The sequence below is a fragment of the Bombina bombina genome, chromosome 1 (genome assembly GCF_027579735.1).
Source record: "Bombina bombina isolate aBomBom1 chromosome 1, aBomBom1.pri, whole genome shotgun sequence".
Taxonomy (NCBI): Eukaryota; Metazoa; Chordata; class Amphibia; order Anura; family Bombinatoridae; genus Bombina; species Bombina bombina.
Window position 1 is genome coordinate 450,819,105 of NC_069499.1, and position 21,786 is coordinate 450,840,890.

General features: G+C 41.9%; 1 protein-coding gene across 4 annotated transcripts in view; it reads left to right on the forward strand.

Moving 5' to 3' along the window:
* HAT1 (histone acetyltransferase 1) overlaps positions 1-21,786 on the forward strand; it is a 253,113-nt gene that overhangs the window by 183,261 nt on the left and 48,066 nt on the right. For all 4 annotated transcript variants that reach the window (XM_053698434.1, XM_053698432.1, XM_053698435.1 and 1 more), the window contains exon 8: positions 1,390-1,496. In XM_053698434.1, the coding sequence (XP_053554409.1) occupies positions 1,390-1,496 (107 nt within the window). The remainder of the gene's footprint in view (positions 1-1,389; positions 1,497-21,786) is intronic.

Sequence of the window (21,786 nt, forward strand, 5' to 3'; positions counted from 1 at the left end):
GATTTACTGATTAATTTGTGCAATAAACATTGAAACATTTGTGTTTTTAATATTTGCATAAATGGGCATGGAACTCCAAATGTCCCTCTCATGGTTCAGATAGAGCATTTAATTTAAAACAACTTTCATATACATAGTAACATAGTAGATGAGGTTGAAAAAAGACCCATAGAGTTCAACCTATACAAATCTAAAATACTTACAAAAAGCCCCAGTTAAGATAAAATAATATCACTAAAAGTTGTCTCATTTAATACTAGCAATCGTAACATATTTGCTTAATTCTTTTTGCATCCTTTTTCAAAGGAGCAGCAATGCTCTACTGGGAGCTAGCTGAACACATTTGGTGAACAATTGATAAAAGGCATATATATTTGCAGCCATAATATCGGCTTCCATGAGTGCTGCAGCTACTGAGCTTACCTACATATACTATATAAAGGCTACCAAGACAATAAAGGATATTTGATAATAGAAGCAAAGTAGTAAGTCCTTGTGAGAACACAATATATGTGTGTATATATATATATATATATATATATATATATATATATATATATGTATGTGTGTATATATATATATATATATATATATATATATATATATATACGTGTTTATGCATGTATGTGTATATGTGTGTGTGTGTGTGTGTGTGTGTATATATATATATATATATATATATATCTATATATATATATATATATATACGCAGAAAACCTGGCACTCGCCAGCAGATACTCCGTAATGTTTAAAAGCAAAACTGGGGGAAGTCAGTTACATTTGGCGCCCAAGGATCAAGCCATTGACCACGTCAAGGTCCCCCCCCTTCCTGGGTCCCTAAACCAGCACCCACAAAATGCATACTTTTAAAACAAAACAACTGGGAACCTCCCAGGGTGACACAGGCTTTTGTAATCTCCCCTATGTAAATACAAAACACAGGAATGGACTGGACTGGCGCCAAATGTAACTGACTTCTCCCAGTTTTGCTTTTAGACATTAGTGAGTATCTGCTGGCGAGTGCCAGGTTTTCTGTGTGTTGTTTTTATAATGTTTGTAATGCTTCCCTGCAGGCCTGTCACCCAAGCTGTGCAGCTGTCTGTCAGTGTTCAGGGCTATGGAGTTAACATTGGCTTAGGATGTGTACCCAGTCCAGTCTGTGAGTGCGGTCCATTCCTGTGTTTTATATATAGATATAGAGAGAGAGAGACCAGCTAGCTCCCAGTACGGCATTGTTGCTGCTGAGCCTTCCTAGGTATGTTTTGAACAAAGTAAATATGATAATAGAAGTAAATTAAAAAGTCTCTCTCTGTCTAAATCATGAAAGTTTATTTTTTTATTTTCATGGAATAATGGCAATTTTAATGCTTTTTTTTTTTCCCCCCACAGCCAAATGTTGGTTTTGCCTCCATTCCAAGGGGAAGGACACGGAGCTCATCTTCTGGAGACTGTTCATCGATATTATGTATCGTGTCCCAAAATATTAGATATTACAGGTATTTTATACTGGTCTATAATGCAGTTGTTTTAAATTATCGCAATACATCAGGTTTTTTTCATGTTGTGGAATTCTGTAAACTCAGGACTTTTCAGTCTTAGAACATTACAGGATATCCAAATATCGGTACTGTAAAAATTTAGAGTTTCTTTATTTTTGTTTACCTTTTGAGAGGCTTATTGTTGTAGCACATCATTTGGAGACTTCAGATGGGCAAAAGGGTCACATTGGTTTTCTTTTTCTCCTCGTGGCTTAAAAGGGACAGTCTAGTCAAAATTAAACTTTTATTGTTCAGATAGAGCAGGCAGTTTTCCAATTTACTTCTATTATGAATTCTTCTTGGTTCTCATTTTATCCTTTATGAAAGTATATCCTAGGTCAGCGATGGTGAACCTTGGCATTCCAGATGTTTCAGAAATACATTTCCCATGATTCTCGACTGGACTGCAGAGTGCATAAGCATCATGGGAAATGTAGTTCTGAAACATCTGGAGTGCAGAGGTTCACCATCACTGTCCTAGGTGAACTCTGGAATGTGCACGTGTCCATAGCCATCTGGCAACAATGTGTGTAAGAATGTTTAAAACAATGTTATACATAGTTGCAAACTCTGCTGCCATAGAGTGTCTGTAGCATTCTATGTAAGCTGTGTTAATAACATTGTTCTAAACATTGTTTGCAAACGCTGCAACCAGATGGCTAAAGACAAGTGCATGCTCCTGAGCTCACCTATGTTTACTATTTAACAAAAGATTACCAAGAGAATTAAGCAAAATTGACAACAGAACTAAATTCGAAAGTTGTTTGAAAATGTCATGCTTTATACAATCTTTTGAAGTTTAATTTTGACTTTACTTTAAGAATTGAGAAGATGTTTTTTAAACAGTGTGAAATCTATTTAGCATCCCTAGCCAGCTTCTTTCTAGGTGGTCAGTCTTTCAGATGTGCTTTTATAGTTCACTTGTTATTGAAAGCCTGCACAGTAACCTCTTCTAGGCTTTATTGAATAGCACTCTATTGTATACAAGTACTACTATGTATTGAATAGTTTTAATATAATTAGGCAGTGAAGGGTGTAAAGACTTAAGTTGGGAAGAGACTGAACTTTCTTTAGTGCAATATATTGAGAACATTGCATCTCCACACTTTCTTACAATGTTCTGTTTTTGTTTAATTCAAAAGTGTTATTAGTTAGTCAAATGTTAAATGTGGTAGCATTTGATTGCTTTAAGAGGTTGTTTTTTTTTGTTTTTTGTCTCTACTAAAAGTTATTTCTGTATGTTGGGTATTTTTTATATTTATTTAAACATATTTTAAGAGATAAACATGATTCGTAAAACGTAAAGGGACATAAAAGTCATATATTACAGTATTTTTTGTTGCACTATTACTTGCATATAACTGAAAAGTATCTTGACATGATATGCTCTATCTGAATTATGAAATTTTAATTTTGACAATTTATTTATTTAAAAAAGCCTTATCTGTAATTAGTGGTTTGGCAATAGATTAACTTAATCTCTCACCGCTTCTCTAACATATACAGTAGCTTTCAAAAGCTTCTTACGAAGATACACAGACAATATCTGTTTAAAATTTAGTTGTCATGATAATCAGTAAAATCTGTGTTCCAAAAAAAAATGTTTTCCAGATTACACTCGAGTCCATTATATGATTACTGGGCTTGTCTTTTGAAGTTTTGTATATCTTGAGTATCAGATTGGCTTTAGCTTTTCTCTAGAGACCAAATACCTTTTATAAACAGCAATGATAAGATCTATGCTTCTTTTCCCCTATGCTTGTAAACATGTATATCTATATGCAGATATATTGCAGACAAAACAATCTGATGCTTTACATATTGGTACCATGCCTGCAGAAAAATCTGTCACTTGCAGCACATAATGTTGATGTAAAGTTAAATACTTATCATTTGCAGATCCATTTTACTTGCTTAAAATATGTTTATGTTCAACATGCAAATTATATAATGCAATAATACTTAAAAGGAATAATTTAATAAAGTTGACAGCGACTGCTTATCAGTAGAAAAACTCTAGCCTGTAATGTTTCAAGAATTATTGAATTATCCCTTAAAAGAAATGTCTGTTTTTGAAAAAGTAGTGATTTGCAGAGAGCAGTGTCTGCTGAACTCAGGTGGTCTTCTCTAAATAGAGCATATGTGTTTTTTGTTGCAAGAGAAGTGTAATTAAACCCTTGGGCCTGTTGGACGAAGATACTACATCAAACAGTACTTTGCCCAGAGTACTATGTTGCTGTATTACCTACATCCAACACAGAAGCGCATGCGGAGACTGCATCTGGGGGGTAAAAAGCATCTGCCTTCAAATGGTAAGGGAGCACTAATTGTGCTCTCATCATATGTAGCCAGATCGCCGATCGTTGCAGAGAGTGACACTGTTTGTGTCACTCTCTGTAGTGATAATTGGATGGTGGGAGGGAATGAGGGAGGCAGGTTGACGGCCCAGCGGGAAGGGAGGGGCAATACCTTTTGGTTGTCTACTTTAAAAAATATATATACCGTTTTCATAGTTTAAATAAGAAAACAAAGGCTCTATTTCTTCTACAAGATACGATGAGTCCACGGATTTCATCCTTACTTGTGAGATATTAACCTCCTGCTAACAGGAAGTGGCAAAAAGCACCACAGCAGAGCTGTATATATAGCTCCTCCCTTCCCTCCACCCCCAGTCATTCTCTTTGCCTGTGTTAGTAATAGGAAGAGGTAAAGTGAGGTGTTAGTTTTAGATTCTTCAATCAAGAAGTTTTTTATTTTAAATGGTACTGTGTGTACTATTTTCCTCAGGGAGATATGGAAGAAGATTTCTGCCCTGAGGTTGATGATCTTAGCAGTTGTAACTAAGATCCATTTTGGTTCCCACAGAGCTTTTGCAGGTAGTGCAAGAGAAATCTTCAGTGTGGAGAACGGTGTCATGCTACAAGCAGCATTGAGGTATGTTCAGCCTTTTATTTCTGAGAAGACTTGTTATATCAGAATTGGCTGACATTTTTCCCTGCAAGGGAAGGGGTAAGCAGTAGACCTGTATCACTGAGGGTGTTACTGTAAATCCTTATATTTCATACATATTGCTATATCTGTATGGGGCTGGACACTGGGAGAGGTAGCTTGACTTATATATTTATTATTTAAAAAAAGTCAGTAGGGCTGCAGTTTATTATCATAAAGAGTTCAGGGGACCACATGGCTTATTTTACAAACTGCTTCCCATGCGGTTAGACAAACTTTTCAGAAGACATCCATGATGGGCAGGGCCTATTTTGCACGTTCAGACGCGCAGTTTACTCTGACTGAGAAGGCAGCAGGCATTAGCTCCGGTGGGGCCTAGAGTTGAGTTCTGTTCACCGGATCGTTGTCGAGTCGTTTTTGCAGTACCCTGGGGCAGGTAGGCGAGGTGCAGGGGTAATTTTTTCCATTAAAATATATTTTGTGATTAAAATGCTTCTTAGAGGGTAAATTCATAATTTGCCTATAGGGTGCAATAATTTTTGTGACAATTAAATTATTATATTTGATTGTTTTAGCGTTTTTAATCGCTTTAGGCAGTTTGAGAAAAGTAGTTGCGCTTTTTATTTCCTAAAGGTGCAGTACTCCTTTTTTTTCTAAAAGTTGTTTTGAATCAATATATAAGGTGATTTACGACTAGTGTGGCTAGTAGTAGTCTGTTCAACATGTCTGACATTGAGGAAACTAATTGTTCTATGTGTTTAGAAGCCATTGTGGAACCCCCTCTTACTTTGTGTACCTCTTGTACTGAAAGGGCCTTGCAATTTAAAAAGCATATTTCTCTTGTTAAGTGTATCCAGTCCACGGATCATCCATTACTTGTGGGATATTCTCCTTCCCAACAGGAAGTTGCAAGAGGATCACCCACAGCAGAGCTGTTATATAGCTCCTCCCCTAACTGCCATATCCAGTCATTCTCTTGCAACCCTCAACATAGAAGGAGGTAGTAAGAGGAAAGTGGTGTAATATAGTTAGTTTTTTCTTCAATCAAGAGTTTATTGTTTTTAAATAGTACCGGAGTTGTACTATTTTCTCTCGGGCAGCATTTAGAAGAAGAATCTGCCTGCGTTTTCTATGATCTTAGCAGAAGTAACTAAGATCCACTGCTGTTCTCACGTATGTCTGAGGGGTGAGGTAACTTCAGAGGGAGAATAGCGTGCAGGTTACCCTGCAATAAGGTATGTGCAGTTTTACGTTTTTCTAGGGATGGAATTGCTAGAAAATGCTGCTGATACCGGATTAATGTAAGTTAAGCCTAAATACAGTGATTTAATAACGACTAGTAACAGGCTTACTGTGAGAGCTATAGACTCTTATAATTATGCAATATAAAACGTTTGCTGGCATGTTTAATCGTTTTTATATATGCTTTGGTGATAAACCTTATTGGGGCTTAGTGTTTTCCACATGGCTGGCTTGATTTTTGCCTAGAAACAGTTTCCTGAGGCTTTCCACTGTAGTAGTAAGAGCGGGAGGGGCCTATTTTAGCGCTTTGTTGCGCACTTAAAATTACAGACAGAGACATCCAGCTTCCCTCAGCAGTTCCCTGCATGGTATAGGACATCTTTGAATGGCTCAAAAGGCTTTAAAAGTAGTTTATTGAGGAAGGTAAGGCCACAGTTGAGCTGTGGCAGTTTATTGTGACTATCAAAAAACGTTGTTTTTCATTTGTCATTCCGTTTTTTGCATTAAGGGGTTAATCATCCATTTGCAAGTGGGTGCAATACTCTGCTAACTTGTTACATACACTGTAAAAATTTCGTTAGTTTAACTGCCTTTTTTCACTGTTATTTCAAATTTTGACAAAATTTGTTTCTCTTAAAGGCACAGTAACGTTTTTTATATTTGCTTGTTAACTTGATTTAAAGTGTTTTCCAAGCTTGCTAGTCTCATTGCTAGTCTGTATAAACATGTCTGACATAGAGGAACTTCTTTGTGCATTATGTTTAAAAGCCATGGTGGAACCCCATAGGAGAATGTGTACTAAATGTATTGATTTCACTTTAAATAATAAAGATCAGCCTTCATCTTTAAAAGAAATATCACCAGAAGATTCTGACGAGGGGGAAGTTATGCCGACTAACTCCCCCCACGTGTCAGATCCTTTGACTCCCGCTCAAGGGACTCACGCTAGAATGGCGCCAAGTACATCAAAGACGCCCATAGCGATTACTTTACAAGACATGGCGGCGATCATGGATAATACCCTGTCAGCGGTATTAGCCAGACTGCCTGAATATAGAGGCAAGCGCGATAGCTCTGGGGTTAGACGTAATACAGAGCGCGCGGATGTTTTAAGGCCCATGTCTGATACTGCGTCACAATATGCAGAAGCTGAGGAAGGAGAGCTTCAGTCTGTGTGTGACGTCTCTGACTCGGGGAAACCTGATTCAGATATGTCTACTTTTAAATTTAAGCTTGAGAACCTCCGGGTGTTGCTTGGAGAGGTTTTAGCTGCTCTGAATGACTGTGACACAATTGCAGTGCCAGAGAAATTGTGTAGACTGGATAAATACTATGCAGTACCGGTGTGTACTGACGTTTTTCCTATACCTAAAAGGTTTACAGAAATTATTAATAAAGGAGTGGGACAGACCCGGTGTGCCGTTTTTTTCCCCCCCTCCCATTTTTAGAAAAATGTTTCCAATAGATGCCACCACACGGGACCTATGGCAGACGGTCCCTAAGGTGGAGGGAGCAGTTTCTACTTTAGCAAAGCGTACCACTATCCCTGTCGAGGACAGTTGTGCTTTTTCAGATCCAATGGATAAAAAATTAGAAGGTTACCTTAAGAAAATGTTTATTCAACAAGGTTTTATCCTGCAGCCCCTTGCATGCATTGCTCCTGTCACTGCTGCTGCGGCGTTCTGGTTTGAGTCTCTGGAAGAGGCCTTTCAGACAGCTACTCCATTGACTGAAATACTTGACAAGCTTAGAACACTTAAGCTAGCTAATTCTTTTGTTTCTGATGCCATTGTTCATTTGACTAAACTAACGGCCAAGAATTCTGGATTCGCCATCCAGGCGCGTAGGGCGCTATGGCTTAAATCTTGGTCAGCTGACGTGACTTCAAATTACTTAACATTACTTTCAAGGGGCAGACCCTATTCGGGCCTGGTTTGAAGGAAATTATTGCTGACATTACTGGAGGAAAGGGTCACACCCTTCCTCAGGACAGTGCCAAATCAAGGGCCAAACAGTCTAATTTTCGTGCCTTTCGAAACTACAAGGCAAGTGCAGCATCAACTTCCTCTGCTTCAAAACGAGAGGGAACTTTTGCTCAATCCAAGCCGGCCTGGAAATCTAACCAGGCTTGGAACAAAGGCAAGCAGGTCAGAAAGCCTGCTGCTGCCTCTAAAACAGCATGAAGGAACGGCCCCCTATCCGGTAACGGATCTAGTAGGGGCAGACTTTCTCTCTTCGCCCAGGCGTGGGCAAGAGATGTTCAGGATCCCTGGGCGTTGGAGATCATATCTCAGGGATATCTTCTGGACTTCAAAGCTTCCCCCCCACAAGGGAGATTTCACCTTTCGAGATTATCTGTAAACCAGATAAAGAAAGAGGCATTCTTACGCTGTGTGCAAGACCTCCTAGTAATGGGAGTGATCCATCCAGTTCCTCAGACGGAACAGGGACAGGGATTTTATTCAAATCTATTTGTGGTTCCCAAAAAAGAGGGAACCTTCAGACGAATTTTGGATCTAAAGATCTTAAACAAGTTCCTCAGAGTTCCATCGTTCAAAATGGAAACTATTCGGACCATCCTACCTATGATCCAGGAGGGTCAGTTCATGACCACAGTGGATTTGAAGGATGCTTACCTTCACATACCGATTCACAAAGACTATAATCGGTTCCTAAGGTTTGCCTTTCTAGACAGGCATTACCAGTTTGTGGCTTTTCCCTTCGGGTTAGCTACAGCCCCAAGAATTTTTACAAAGGTTCTGGCGGTCCTAAGACCACGGGGCATATCAGTGGCCCCTTATCTAGACGACATCCTGATACAGGCGTCAAATTTCCAAATTGCCAAATCTCATACGCACATAGTATTGGCATTTCTGAGGTCGCATGGGTGGAAAGTGAACGAGGAAAAGAGTTCTCTATCACCCTCACAAGAGTGTCCTTCCTAGGAACTCTGATAGATTCTGTAGAAATTAAAATTTACCTGACGGAGTCCAGGTTATCAAAGCTTCTAAATTCCTGCCGTGTTCTTCATTCCATTCCGCGCCCGTCAGTGGCTCAGTGCATGGAAGTGATCGGCTTAATGGTAGCGGCGATGGACATAGTGCCATTTGCGCGCCTACATCTCAGACCGCTGCAATTATGCATTCTAAGTCAGTGGAATGGGGATTACACATATTTGTCCCCTCTACTAAATCTGGATCAAGAAACCAGAGATTCTCTTCTCTGGTGGCTATCTCGGGTCCATCTGTGCAAGGGTATGACCTTTCACAGGCCAGATTGGACAATTGTAACAATAGATGCCAGCCTTCTAGGTTGGGGTGCAGTCTGGAATTCCCTGAAGGCTCAGGGATCGTGGACTCAGGAGGAGAAACTCCTCCCAATAAATATTCTGGAGTTAAGAGCAATATTCAATGCTCTTCTAGCTTGGCCTCAGTTAGCAACACTGAGGTTCATCAGATTTCAGTCGGACAACATCATGACTGTGGCTTACATCAATCAACAAGGGGGGAGTATTCAAGATAATTAGCTGGGCGGAGACTCACTCCTGCCACCTATCAGCGATCCATATCCCAGGTGTAGAGAACTGGGAGGCGGATTTTCTAAGTCGTCAGACTTTTCATCCGGGGGAGTGGGAACTCCACCCGGAGGTGTTTGCTCAATTGGTTCATCGTTGGGGCAAACCAGAACTGGATCTCATGGCGTCTCGCCAGAACGCCAAGCTTCCTTGTTACGGATCCAGGTCCAGGGACCCAGAAGCGACGCTGATAGATGCTCTAGCAGCACCTTGGTTCTTCAACCTGGCTTATGTGTTTCCACCGTTTCCTCTGCTCCCTCGACTGATTGCCAGAATCAAACAGGAGAGAGCATCGGTGATCTTGATAGCGCCTGCGTGGCCACGCAGGACCTGGTATGCAGACCTAGTGGACATGTCATCCTTTCCACCTTGGACTCTGCCTTTGAGACAGGATCTTCTAATACAAGGTCCTTTCAATCATCCAAATCTAATTTCTCTGAGGCTGACTGCCTGGAGATTGAACGCTTGATTTTATCAAAGCGTGACTTCTCAGAGTCAGTCATTGATACCTTAATACAGGCACGAAAGCCTGTCACCAGGAAAATCTACCATAAGATATGGAGCAAATATCTTTATTGGTGTGAATCCAACAATTACTCATGGGGTAAGGTTAGGATTCCTAGGATATTGTCTTTTCTCCAAGAGGGTTTGGAAAAAGGACTATCAGCTAGTTCTTTAAAGGGACAGATTTCTGCTCTGTCTATTGTTTTGCACAAGCGTCTGGCAGAGGTTCCAGACGTTCAGGCATTTTGTCAGGCTTTGGTTAGAATTAAGCCTGTGTTTAAACCTGTTGCTCCCCCATGGAGCTTAAACTTGGTTCTTAAGGTTCTTCAAGGAGTTCCGTTTGAACCCCTTCATTCCATTGATATCAAACTTTTATCTTGGAAAGTTCTGTTTTTGATGGCTATTTCCTCGGCTCGTAGAGTCTCTGAGTTATCGGCCTTACAATGTGATTCTCCTTATCTGATTTTCCATACAGATAAGGTAGTTCTGCGTACAAAACCTGGGTTTTTACCTAAGGTAGTTTCTAACAAGAATATCAATCAAGAGATTGTTGTTCCATCATTGTGTCCTAATCCTTCTTCAAAGAAGGAACGTCTGTTACATAATCTAGACGTAGTCCGTGCTTTAAAGTTTTACTTACAAGCGACTAAGGAGTTTCGTCAAACATCTTCCCTGTTTGTCATTTACTCTGGACAGAGGAGAGGTCAAAAGGCTTCGGCAACCTCTTTTTTTTTTTTCGCTTCGGAGCATAATACGCTTAGTCTACGAGACTTCTGGACAGCAGCCCCCTGAAAGAATTACAGCGCATTCTACTAGAGCTGTGGCTTCCACCTGGGCCTTTAAAAATTAGTCTTCTGTTGAACAGATTTGCAAAGCGGCGACTTGGTCTTCGCTTCATACCTTTTCAAAATTTTACAAATTTGATACTTTTGCTTCCTCGGAGGCTAATTTTGGGAGAAAGGTTCTACAGGCAGTGGTCCCTTCCGTTTAAGTTCCTGCCTTGTCCCTCCCATCATCCGTGTACTTTAGCTTTGGTATTGGTACCCCACAAGTAATGGATGATCCGTGGACTGGATACACTTAACAAGAGAAAACATAATTTATGCTTACCTGATAAATTTATTTCTCTTGTAGTGTATCCAGTCCACGGCCCGCCCTGTCCTTTTAAGGCAGGTCTAAATTTTAATTAAACTACAGTCACCACTGCACCCTATGGTTTCTCCTTTCTCGGCTAGTTTCGGTCGAATGACTGGATATGGCAGTTAGGGGAGGAGCTATATAACAGCTCTGCTGTGGGTGATCCTCTTGCAACTTCCTGTTGAGAAGGAGAATATCCCACAAGTAATGGATGATCCGTGGACTGGATACACTACAAGAGAAATAAATTTATCAGGTAAGCATAAATTATGTTTTTAGGTAAAGAAAGTGTGCCTAAGGATGATTCTCAGTCTGAAGAGAATCAGGATATGCCATCTAATTCTCCCCAAGTGTCACAACCTTTAACGCCCACACAAGCGACGCCAAGTACTTCAAGTGTGTCTAATTCTTTTACTCTGCAGGATATGACTGCAGTTATGTCAACTACTCTTACAGAGGTTTTATCTAAGTTACCAGTGTTACAGGGTAAACGCAGTAGGTCAGGTATTAATGTGAATACTGAATCCTCTGATGCTTTGTTGGCTATTTCCGATGTACCCTCACAGGGCTCTGAGTTGGGGTTCAGGGAATTGTTGTGTGAGGGAGAACTTTCAGACCCTGGAAGTATGTTACCTCAGACAGATTCGGACGTCATGTCCTTTAAATTTAAGCTTGAACACCTCCGCCTGTTACTCCGGGAGGTTTTAGCGACTCTGGATGATTGTGACCCTATTGTGATTCCTCCAGAAAAATTGTGTAAAATGGACAAATATCTAGAGGTACCTACTTACACTGATGTTTTTCCGGTTCCTAAAAGAATTTCAGAAATTATAAAAAAGGAATGGGATAGACCGGGTATACCGTTCTCTCCTCCTCCTAATTTCAAGAAAATGTATCCCATAACAGACATACGCTATGCGTATAAATATACCTATTGAAGAAAGTTGTGCTTTTAAAGACCCTATGGATAAGAAGTTGGAGGGTCTTCTAAATAAATTGTTTATTCATCAGGGTTTTCTTTTACAACCAACAGCTTGCATTGTTCCAGTTACTACTGCAGCAGCTTTTTGGTTTGATGCTCTTAAAGAGTTTCTGAAGGTTGGGACCCCTTTAGAGGACATTTTAGATAGAATTAATGCTCTCAAGCTAGCTAATTCTTTCTCCAACATTGGTGTGTCCGGTCCACGGCGTCATCCTTACTTGTGGGAATATCTCTTCCCCAACAGGAAATGGCAAAGAGTCCCAGCAAAGTTGGCCATATAGTCCCTCCTAGGCTCCGCCCACCCCAGTCATTCTCTTTGCCGTTGCACAGGCAACATCTCCACGGAGATGGTTAAGAGTATGTGGTGTTTAGTTGTAGTTTTTTATTCTACTATCAAGAGTTTGTTATTTTAAAATAGTGCTGGTATGTACTATTTACTCTGAAACAGAAAAAGATGAAGAGTTCTGTTTGTGAGAGGAAGATGATTTTAGCAGACAGTAACTAAAATCGTTTGCTTTTTCCACATAGGACTGTTGAGATGAAGTAACTTCAGTTGGGGGAAACAGTTAGCAGACTTTTCTGCTTAAGGTATGACTAGCCATATTTCTAACAAGACTGTGTAATGCTGGAAGGCTGTCATTTCCCCTCATGGGGACCGGTAAGCCATTTTCTTAGTCTCAAACAGAATAAAGGGCTTAATATGGGCTATAAAACTGGTAGACACTTTTATGGGCAAAATCGATTGCTTTATTTGGGCATTTTATACATGTTTATGCTTGTAATTCACACTTATAAACTTGGGGAACGTTTTTTAACGTCAGGCACTGTGTTAGACACCTTTCCAGTCAGGAAGGGCCTTCCCAGTTGTAGGCTGAGCCTCATTTTCGCACCATCACTGCGCAGTTACTTTTGAGAGCAAGACATGCAGATGCATGTGTGAGGATCTGAAAGTAGTTGGAAAAGTTCCTAGAAGGCTTCATTTGGTATCGTATTCCCCCCTGGGTTTGGTAAAGTCGCAGCAAAGGCTGTAGCTGGGACTGTAGAGGGGTTAAAACTGTAACCGACTCCGGTTTCGTTATTTTAAGGGTTAAAGCTCTGAAAATTGGTGTGCAATACTTTGAATGCTTTAAGACGCTGTGGTGAAAATTTGGTAAATTTTGAACAATTCCTTCATACTTTTTCACATATTCAGTAATAAAGTGTGCTCTGTTTAAAATTTAAAGAGACAGTAACGGTTTTGTTTTAAAACGTTTTTTGTGCTTTATTGACAAGTTTAAGCCTGTTTAACATGTCTGTACCTTCAGATAAGCTATGTTCTATATGTATGAAAGTCAATGTGTCTCCCCCTTCAAAATTATGTGATAATTGTGCCATAGCGTCCAAACAAAGTAAGGACAGTACTGCCACAGATAGTAAAATTGCCCAAGATGTTCCATCAGATGAAGGGAGTAGACATAGTTCTACATCATCTCCTTCTGTGTCTATGCCAGTTTTGCCCACGCAGGAGGCCCCTAGTACTTCTAGCGCGCCAATGCTTATTACTATGCAACAATTGACGGCAGTAATGGATAACTCCATAGCAAATATTTTATCCAAAATGCCTGCATATCAGAGAAAGCGCGATTGCTCTGTTTTAAACACTGAAGAGCAGGAGGGCGCTGATGATAATTTCTCTGTCATACCCTCACACCAATCTGAAGGGGCCATGAGGGAGGTTTTGTCAGATGGGGAAATTTCAGATTCAGGAAAAATTTCTCAACAGGCTGAACCTGATGTTGTGACATTTAAATTTAAATTAGAGCATCTCCGAGCACTGCTTAAGGAGGTGTTATCTACTCTGGATGATTGTGACAACCTGGTCATTCCAGAAAAATTATGCAAGATGGACAAGTTCCTAGAGGTTCCGGTGCACCCCGACGCTTTTCCTATACCCAAGCGGGTGGCGGACATAGTGAATAAGGAGTGGGAGAAGCCCGGCATACCTTTTGTCCCCCCTCCTATATTTAAGAAATTATTTCCTATGGTCGACCCCAGAAAGGACTTATGGCAGACAGTCCCTAAGGTCGAGGGGGCAGTTTCTACTCTAAACAAGCGCACTACTATTCCTATCGAGGATAATTGTGCTTTCAAAGATCCTATGGATAAACAATTGGAGGGTTTGCTTAAAAAGATTTTTGTACAGCAAGGTTACCTTCTGCAACCCATTTCGTGCATTGTTCCTGTCACTACAGCAGCGTGGTTCTGGTTCGAGGAACCTGAAAAGTCGCTCAGTAGAGAGACTCCATATGAGGAGGTTATGGACAGTTCACGCACTTAAATTGGCTAATTCTTTTATTTTAGATGCCGCTTTGCAATTAGCTAGATTAGCTGCGAAAAATTCAGGGTTTGCAATTGTGGCGCGCAGAGCGCTTTGGCTAAAGTCTTGGTCAGCGGATGTATCATCCAAGACAAAATTGCTTAATATCCCCTTCAAGGGTAAAACTCTCTTTGGGCCAGAATTGAAAGAGATTATCTCAGACATCACTGGGGGAAAGGGCCACGCCCTCCCACAAGATAGGCCTTTCAAAGCCAAGAATAAGTCTAATTTTCGTTCCTTTCGTAATTTCAGGAACGGACCGGCCTCTAATTCCGCATCCTCTAAACAAGAGGGTAATGCTTCACAAACCAAACCAGCCTGGAAACCGATGCAAGGCTGGAACAAGGGTAAGCAGGCCAAGAAGCCTGCTGCTGCTAACAAAACAGCATGAAGGAGTAGCCCCCGATCCGGGACCGGATCTAGTAGGGGGCAGACTCTCTCTCTTTGCTCAGGCTTGGGCAAGAGATGTTCAGGATCCCTGGACACTAGAAATAGTTTCTCAGGGTTATTTTCTAGAATTCAAGGAACTACCCCCAAGGGGAAGGTTCCACATGTCTCACTTATCCTCAAACCAAATAAAGAGACAGGCATTCTTACATTGTGTAGAAGACCTGTTAAAGATGGGAGTGATACACCCAGTTCCATCGGCGGAACAAGGAATGGGATTTTACTCAAATCTGTTTGTAGTTCCCAAAAAAGAGGGAACTTTCAGACCAATTCTGGATTTAAAGATCCTAAACAAATTTCTCAGAGTACCATCGTTCAAAATGGAAACCATTCGAACGATTCTACCTACAATCCAGGAAGTTCAATTTATGACTAACGTGGATCTAAAGGATGCGTATCTTCATATTCCTATCCACAAAGAACATAATCAGTTCCTAAGGTTCGCCTTTCTGGACAAACATTACCAGTTTGTGGCCCTCCCATTCGGGTTAGCCACTGCTCCAAGGATTTTCACAAAGGTACTCGGGTCCCTTCTAGCGGTTCTAAGACCAAGGGGCATTGCAGTAGTACCGTACTTGGACGACATTCTAATACAAGCGTCGTCTCTTTCAAAGGCAAAGGCTCACACAGACATCGTTCTGGCCTTTCTCAGATCTCACGGATGGAAGGTGAACATAGAAAAAAGTTCCCTGTCTCCGTCGACAAGAGTTCCCTTCTTGGGAACAATAATAGATTCTTTAGAAATGAGGGTTTTCCTGACAGAAGTCAGAAAGTCAAAACTTCTAAACGCTTGTCAAGTACTTCATTCTATTCCTCGTCCTTCCGTAGCTCAGTGCATGGAAGTAGTAGGGTTGATGGTTGCAGCAATGGACATAGTTCCTTTTGCGCGAATTCATCTAAGACCATTACAACTGTGCATGCTGAAACAGTGGAATGGGGACTATACAGACTTGTCTCCAGTGATTCAAGTAGATCAGAAGACCAGAGACTCACTCCGTTGGTGGCTAACCCTGGACCACCCGTCCCAGGGAATGAGCTTCCGCAGACCAGAGTGGGTCATCGTCACGACCGACGCCAGTCTAGTGGGCTGGGGCGCGGTCTGGGAATCCCTGAAAGCTCAGGGACTTTGGTCTCGGGAAGAGTCTCTTCTCCCGATAAACATTCTGGAACTAAGAGCGATATTCAATGCTCTCAGTACTTGGCCTCAACTAGCAAAGGCCAGATTCATAAGATTCCAATCAGACAACATGACGATTGTTGCTTATATCAATCATCAGGGGGGAACAAGGAGTTCCCTGGCGATGAAAGAAGTGACCAAAATAATAAAATGGGCAGAGGATCACTCCTGCCACCTATCTGCGATCCACATCCCAGGTGTGGAAAACTGGGAGAAAGATTATCTGAGTCGTCGGACTTTCCATCCGGGGGAGTGGGAACTCCACCCGGAGATCTTTGCCCAATTGACTCAATTATGGGGCATTCCAGATATGGATCTGATGGCATCTTGTCAGAACTTCAAGGTTCCTTGCTACGGTGGATGCACTAGTAGCGCCTTGGACCTTCAACCTAGCTTATGTGTTTCCACATTCCCAGGCTGGTAGCCAGGATCAAGCAGGAGAGGGCCTCGTGATCTTGATAGCTCCTGCGTGGCCACGCAGGACTTGGTATGCAGACCTGGTGAATATGTCATCGGTTCCACCATGGAAGCTACCTTTGAGACAGGACCTTCTTGTACAGGGTCCATTCGAACATCCAAATCTGGTCTCCCTCCAGCTGACGGCTTGGAGATTGAACGCTTGATTCTATCAAAGCGTGGGTTTTCAGATTCTGTGATAGATACTCTGGTTCAGGCCAGAAAACCGGTAACTAGAAAGATTTACCATAAAATATGGAAAAGATATATCTGCTGGTGTGAATCCAAGGGATTCCCATGGAATAAGATAAAAATTCCTAAGATCCTTTCCTTTCTACAAGAAAGTTTGGATAAAGGATTATCAGCGAGTTCTCTAAAGGGACAGATTTCTGCTTTTTCTGTCTTACTACACAAACGACTGGCAGCTGTGCCAGATGTTCAAGCATTTGTTCAGGCTCTGGTTAGGATCAAGCCTGTTTACAGACCTTTGACTCCTCCCTGGAGTTTAAATCTAGTTCTTTCAGTTCTCCAAGGGGTTCCGTTTGAACCTTTACATTCCATAGATATTAAGTTGTTATCTTGGAAAGTTTTGTTTTTGGTTGCTATTTCTTCTGCTAGAAGAGTTTCTGAGTTATCTGCTCTGCAGTGTACTCCGCCCTATCTGGTGTTCCATTCAGATAAGGTTGTTTTGCGTACTAAGCCTGGTTTTCTTCCAAAGGTTGTTTCCAAGAAAAATATTAACCAGGAGATAGTTGTACCTTCTTTGTGTCCGAATCCAGTTTCAAAGAAGGAACGTTTGCTACACAATTTAGATGTAGTCCGTGCTCTAAAATTCTATTTAAAAGCTACAAAAGAGTTCAGACAAACATCTTCTCTGTTTGTCGTCTATTCTGGTAAAAGGAGAGGTCAAAAAGCGACTTCTACCTCTTTCCTTTTGGCTTAAAAGCATCATCCGATTGGCTTACGAGACTGCCGGACGGCAGCCTCCTGAAAGAATCACAGCTCACTCTACTAGGGCTGTGGCTTCCACATGGGCTTTCAAGAACGAGGCTTCTGTTGATCAGATATGTAAGGCAGCGACTTGGTCTTCACTGCACACTTTTGCCAAATTTTACAAATTTTATACTTTTGCTTCTTTGGAGGCTATTTTTGGGAGAAAGGTTTTGCAAGCCGTGGTGCCTTCTGTTTAGGTAACCTGATTTGCTCCCTCCCTTCATCCGTGTCCTAAAGCTTTAGTATTGGTTCCCACAAGTAAGGATGACGCCGTGGACCGGACACACCAATGTTGGAGAAAACAGAATTTATGCATACCTGATAAATTACTTTCTCCAACGGTGTGTCCGGTCCACGGCCCGCCCTGGTTTTTTAATCAGGTTTGATGAATTATTTTCTCTGACTACAGTCAACACGGCACCCTATAGTTTCTCCTATTTTTTCCTCCTGTCCGTCTATCGAATGACTGTGGTGGGCGGAGCCTAGGAGGGACTATATGGCCAGCTTTGCTGGGACTCTTTGCCATTTCCTGTTGGGGAATTGATATTCCCACAAGTAAGGATGACGCCGTGGACCGGACACACCGTTGGAGAAAGTAATTTATCAGGTAAGCATAAATTCTGTTTTTATTACAGATGCCACCTTTCAAATTGCTAAATTGGCGTCAAAAATGCAGGATTTGCCATTTTAGCGCATAGAGCGTTATGGTTAAAATCATGGTCTGCTGATGTGTCGTCAAAATCTAAGCTTTTAGCTATTCCTTTCAAGGGTAAGACCCTATTCGGGCCTGAGTTGAAGGAAATCATTTCTGACATTACTGGAGGTAAAGGTCACGCCCTACCTCAGGATAAGTCTGTTAAGATGAGGGGTAGACAAAATAATTTTCGTTCCTTTCGAAATTTTAAAGGAGTACCCTCTGCTTCCTCTTCCTCCACAAAGCAGGAAGGGAATTTTGCTCAGTCCAAATCCGTCTGGAGACCCAACCAGCCTTGGAACAAAGGTAAACAACCCAAGAATCCCGCTACTGATACAAAGACAGCATGAAGGGGCGGCCCCCGATCCGGGACCAGATCTAGTAGGGGGCAGACTTTCTTTCTTTGCCCAGGCTTGGGCAAGAGATGTTCAGGGCCCCTGGGCATTGGAAATCATGACCCACGGGTATCAACTGGAATTCAAGGATTTTCTCCCAAGAGGGAGATTTCTTCTTTCACGATTGTCTGTAGACCAGATAAAGAGAGGCGTTCTTACGCTGTGTAAAATACCTCTCTACTATGGGAGTAATTCGTCCCGTTCCAAAACTGGAACAGGGACAGGGGTTTTACTCAAATCTTTTCGTGGTTCCCAAAAAAGAGGGAACTTTCAGACCCATTTTAGATCTCAAGTGTCTAAAAAAGTTTCTCAGTCCCATCATTCAAGATGGAGACTATCCGAACAATTTTACCAATGATCCAGGAGGGTCAATATAGGACTACCGTGGACTTGAAGGATGCATACCTTTATATCCTTATTCACAAGGATCATCATCAGTTCATAAGGTTTGCCTTCCTGGACAAACATTTTCAGTTTGTGGCTCTTCCCTTCAGGTTGGCCACAGCACCCGGGATCTTCACAAAGGTTTTAGGGTCCCTTCTGGCGGTTCTCCGACCATGGGGTATAGCAGTGGCGCCTTATCTGGACGATATTTTGATTCAGGTGTCGACTTATCTGACGAAATCTCATACAGACACAGTGTTGTCTTTTCTGAGAACTCACGGTTGGAAGGTGAACCTAGAAAAGAGTTTCACTAGTTCCACGGACAAGGGTTCCCTTCTTGGGAACTCTGATAGATTCGGTAGACATGAAAATATTTCTGACGGAGATCAGAAAATCAAAGATTCTAAATACTTTTCGAGCCCTTCAGTCCAATCCTCGGCCATCAGTGGCTCAGTGTATGGAGGTAATTGGATTAATGGTAGCGGCAATGGACATCATTCCGTTTGCTCGTTTTCATCTCAGACCACTGCAGCTGTGCATGCTCAGGCATTAGAATGGGGACTATGCAAATTTATCTCCTCAGATAAATCTGGATCAAGAGACCAGAGACTCTATTCTTTGGTGGATCATCTGTCCCAGGGGACGTGTTTCCGCAGACCCTCGTGGGTGATAGTGACAACGGATTCCAGCCTCCTGGGCTGGGGTGCAGTCTGGAATTCCCTGAAGGCTCAGGGTGTATGGACTCAGGTGGAGTCTCTACTTCCAATCAATATTCTGGAATTGAGAGCAATATTCATTGCGCTTCAGGCGTGGCCTCAGTTGGCTTCAGCCAAATTCATCAGATTCCAGTCGGACAATATCACGACTGTAGCTTATATCAATCATCAGGGGGGAACAAGGAGTTCCTTAGCGATGATAAAAGTATCCAAGATAATTCGATGGGCGGAGGCCCACTCTTTTTATCTGTCGGCAATCTACATCCCAGGAGTAGAGAATTGGGAAGCGGATTTTCTAAGTTGACAAACTTTTCATACGGGGGAGTGGGAACTCCACCTGGAGGTGTTTGCCTCACTGATTCTCCGATGGGGCAGACCGGAATTAGATCTGATGGCATCTCGTCAGAATGCCAAGCTTCCAAGATATGGATCCAGGTCGAGGGATCCCCAGGCCGAACTGATAGATGCCTTGGCTGTGCCTTGGTCGTTCAGCCTAGCTTATGTGTTTCCACCATTTCATCTCCTTCCACGCGTGATTGCTCGGATCAAACAGAAGAGAGCTTCAGTAATCCTGATCGCGCCTGCGTGGCCACGCAGGACTTGGTATGCGGATCTAGTGGACATTTCCTCTCTGCCACCATGGAAACGTCCATTGAGACAGGACCTTCTCATTCAAGGACCTTTCCAACATCCAAATCTAAATTCTCTGCAGCTGACTGCTTGGAGATTGAACGCTTGATTTTGTCAAAGCGGGGATTCTCCGATTCGGTCATCGATACTTTGATACAGGCACGTAAGCCTGTCACTAGAAAGATCTATCATAAGATATGGCGTAAATATCTTTTTTGGTGTGAATCCAAGGGTTACTCAGAGTAAAGTCAGGATTCCCAGGATTTTGTTTTTTTCTCCAAGAAGGATTGGAGAAAGGGTTGTCATCGAGTTCCTTAAAGGGACAGATTTCTGCTTTGTCTATTTTGCTACACAAACGTCTCGCAGATGTTCAGTCTTTTTGTCAAGCTCTAACCAGAATTAAGCCTGTATTTAGACCAATTACTCCACCTTGGAGTTTGAATTTAGTTCTTAAAGTTCTTCAAGGGGTTCCGTTTGAACCCATGCATTCCATAGATATTAAACTATTATCTTGGAAAGTTTTGTTTTTGGTTGCTATGTCTTCTGCTCGTAGAGTTTCTGAGCTTCAGCGTTACAATGTGATTCGCCTTATCTTATCTTTCATTCTGATAAGGTGGTTTTGCGTACCAAACCTGGATTCCTTCCTAAGGTTGTTTCAAATAAGAATATTAATCAGGAAATTGTTGTTCCTTCCTTGTGTCCTAATCCTTCTTCTAAGGAGTGTCTGTTACATAACCTGGACGTAGTCCGTGCCTTGAAGTTTTACTTGCAGGCGACTAAGGATTTCTGTCTTCATTGTTTATTCTGGAAAGCGTAGGGGTCAGAAAGCTACGGCTACCTCTCTTTCTTTTTGGCTGAGGAGTATCATCCGCCTGGCATATGAGACTGCTGGACAGCAGCCTCCTGAAAGAATTATGTCTCATTCTGCTAGGGCTGTGGCTTTTAAAAACGATGCTTCTGTTGAACAGATTTGAAAGGCTGCGACTTGGTCATCTCTTCATACTTTTTCCAAATTTTCCAAATTTGATACTTTCTCTTGTAAGGTGTATCCAGTCCACGGATCATCCATTACTTGTGGGATATTCTCATTCCCAACAGGAAGTTGCAAGAGGATCACCCACAGCAGAGCTGTCTATATAGCTCCTCCCCTAACTGCCACCTCCAGTCATTCTCTTGCAACTCTCGACAAGCATGGCCCTGGGCATTGGAAATCATGACCCACGGGTATCAACTGGAATTCAAGGATTTTCTCCCAAGAGGGAGATTTCTTCTTTCACGATTGTCTGTAGACCAGATAAAGAGAGGCGTTCTTACGCTGTGTAAAAGACCTCTCTACTATGGGAGTAATTCGTCCCGTTCCAAAACTGGAACAGGGACAGGGGTTTTACTCAAATCTTTTCGTGGTTCCCAAAAAAGAGGGAACTTTCAGACCCATTTTAGATCTCAAGTGTCTAAAAAAGTTTCTCAGAGTCCCATCGTTCAAGATGGAGACTATCCGAACAATTTTACCAATGATCCAGGAGGGTCAATATAGGACTACCGTGGACTTGAATGATGCATACCTTTATATCCCTATTCACAAGGATCATCATCAGTTCATAAGGTTTGCCTT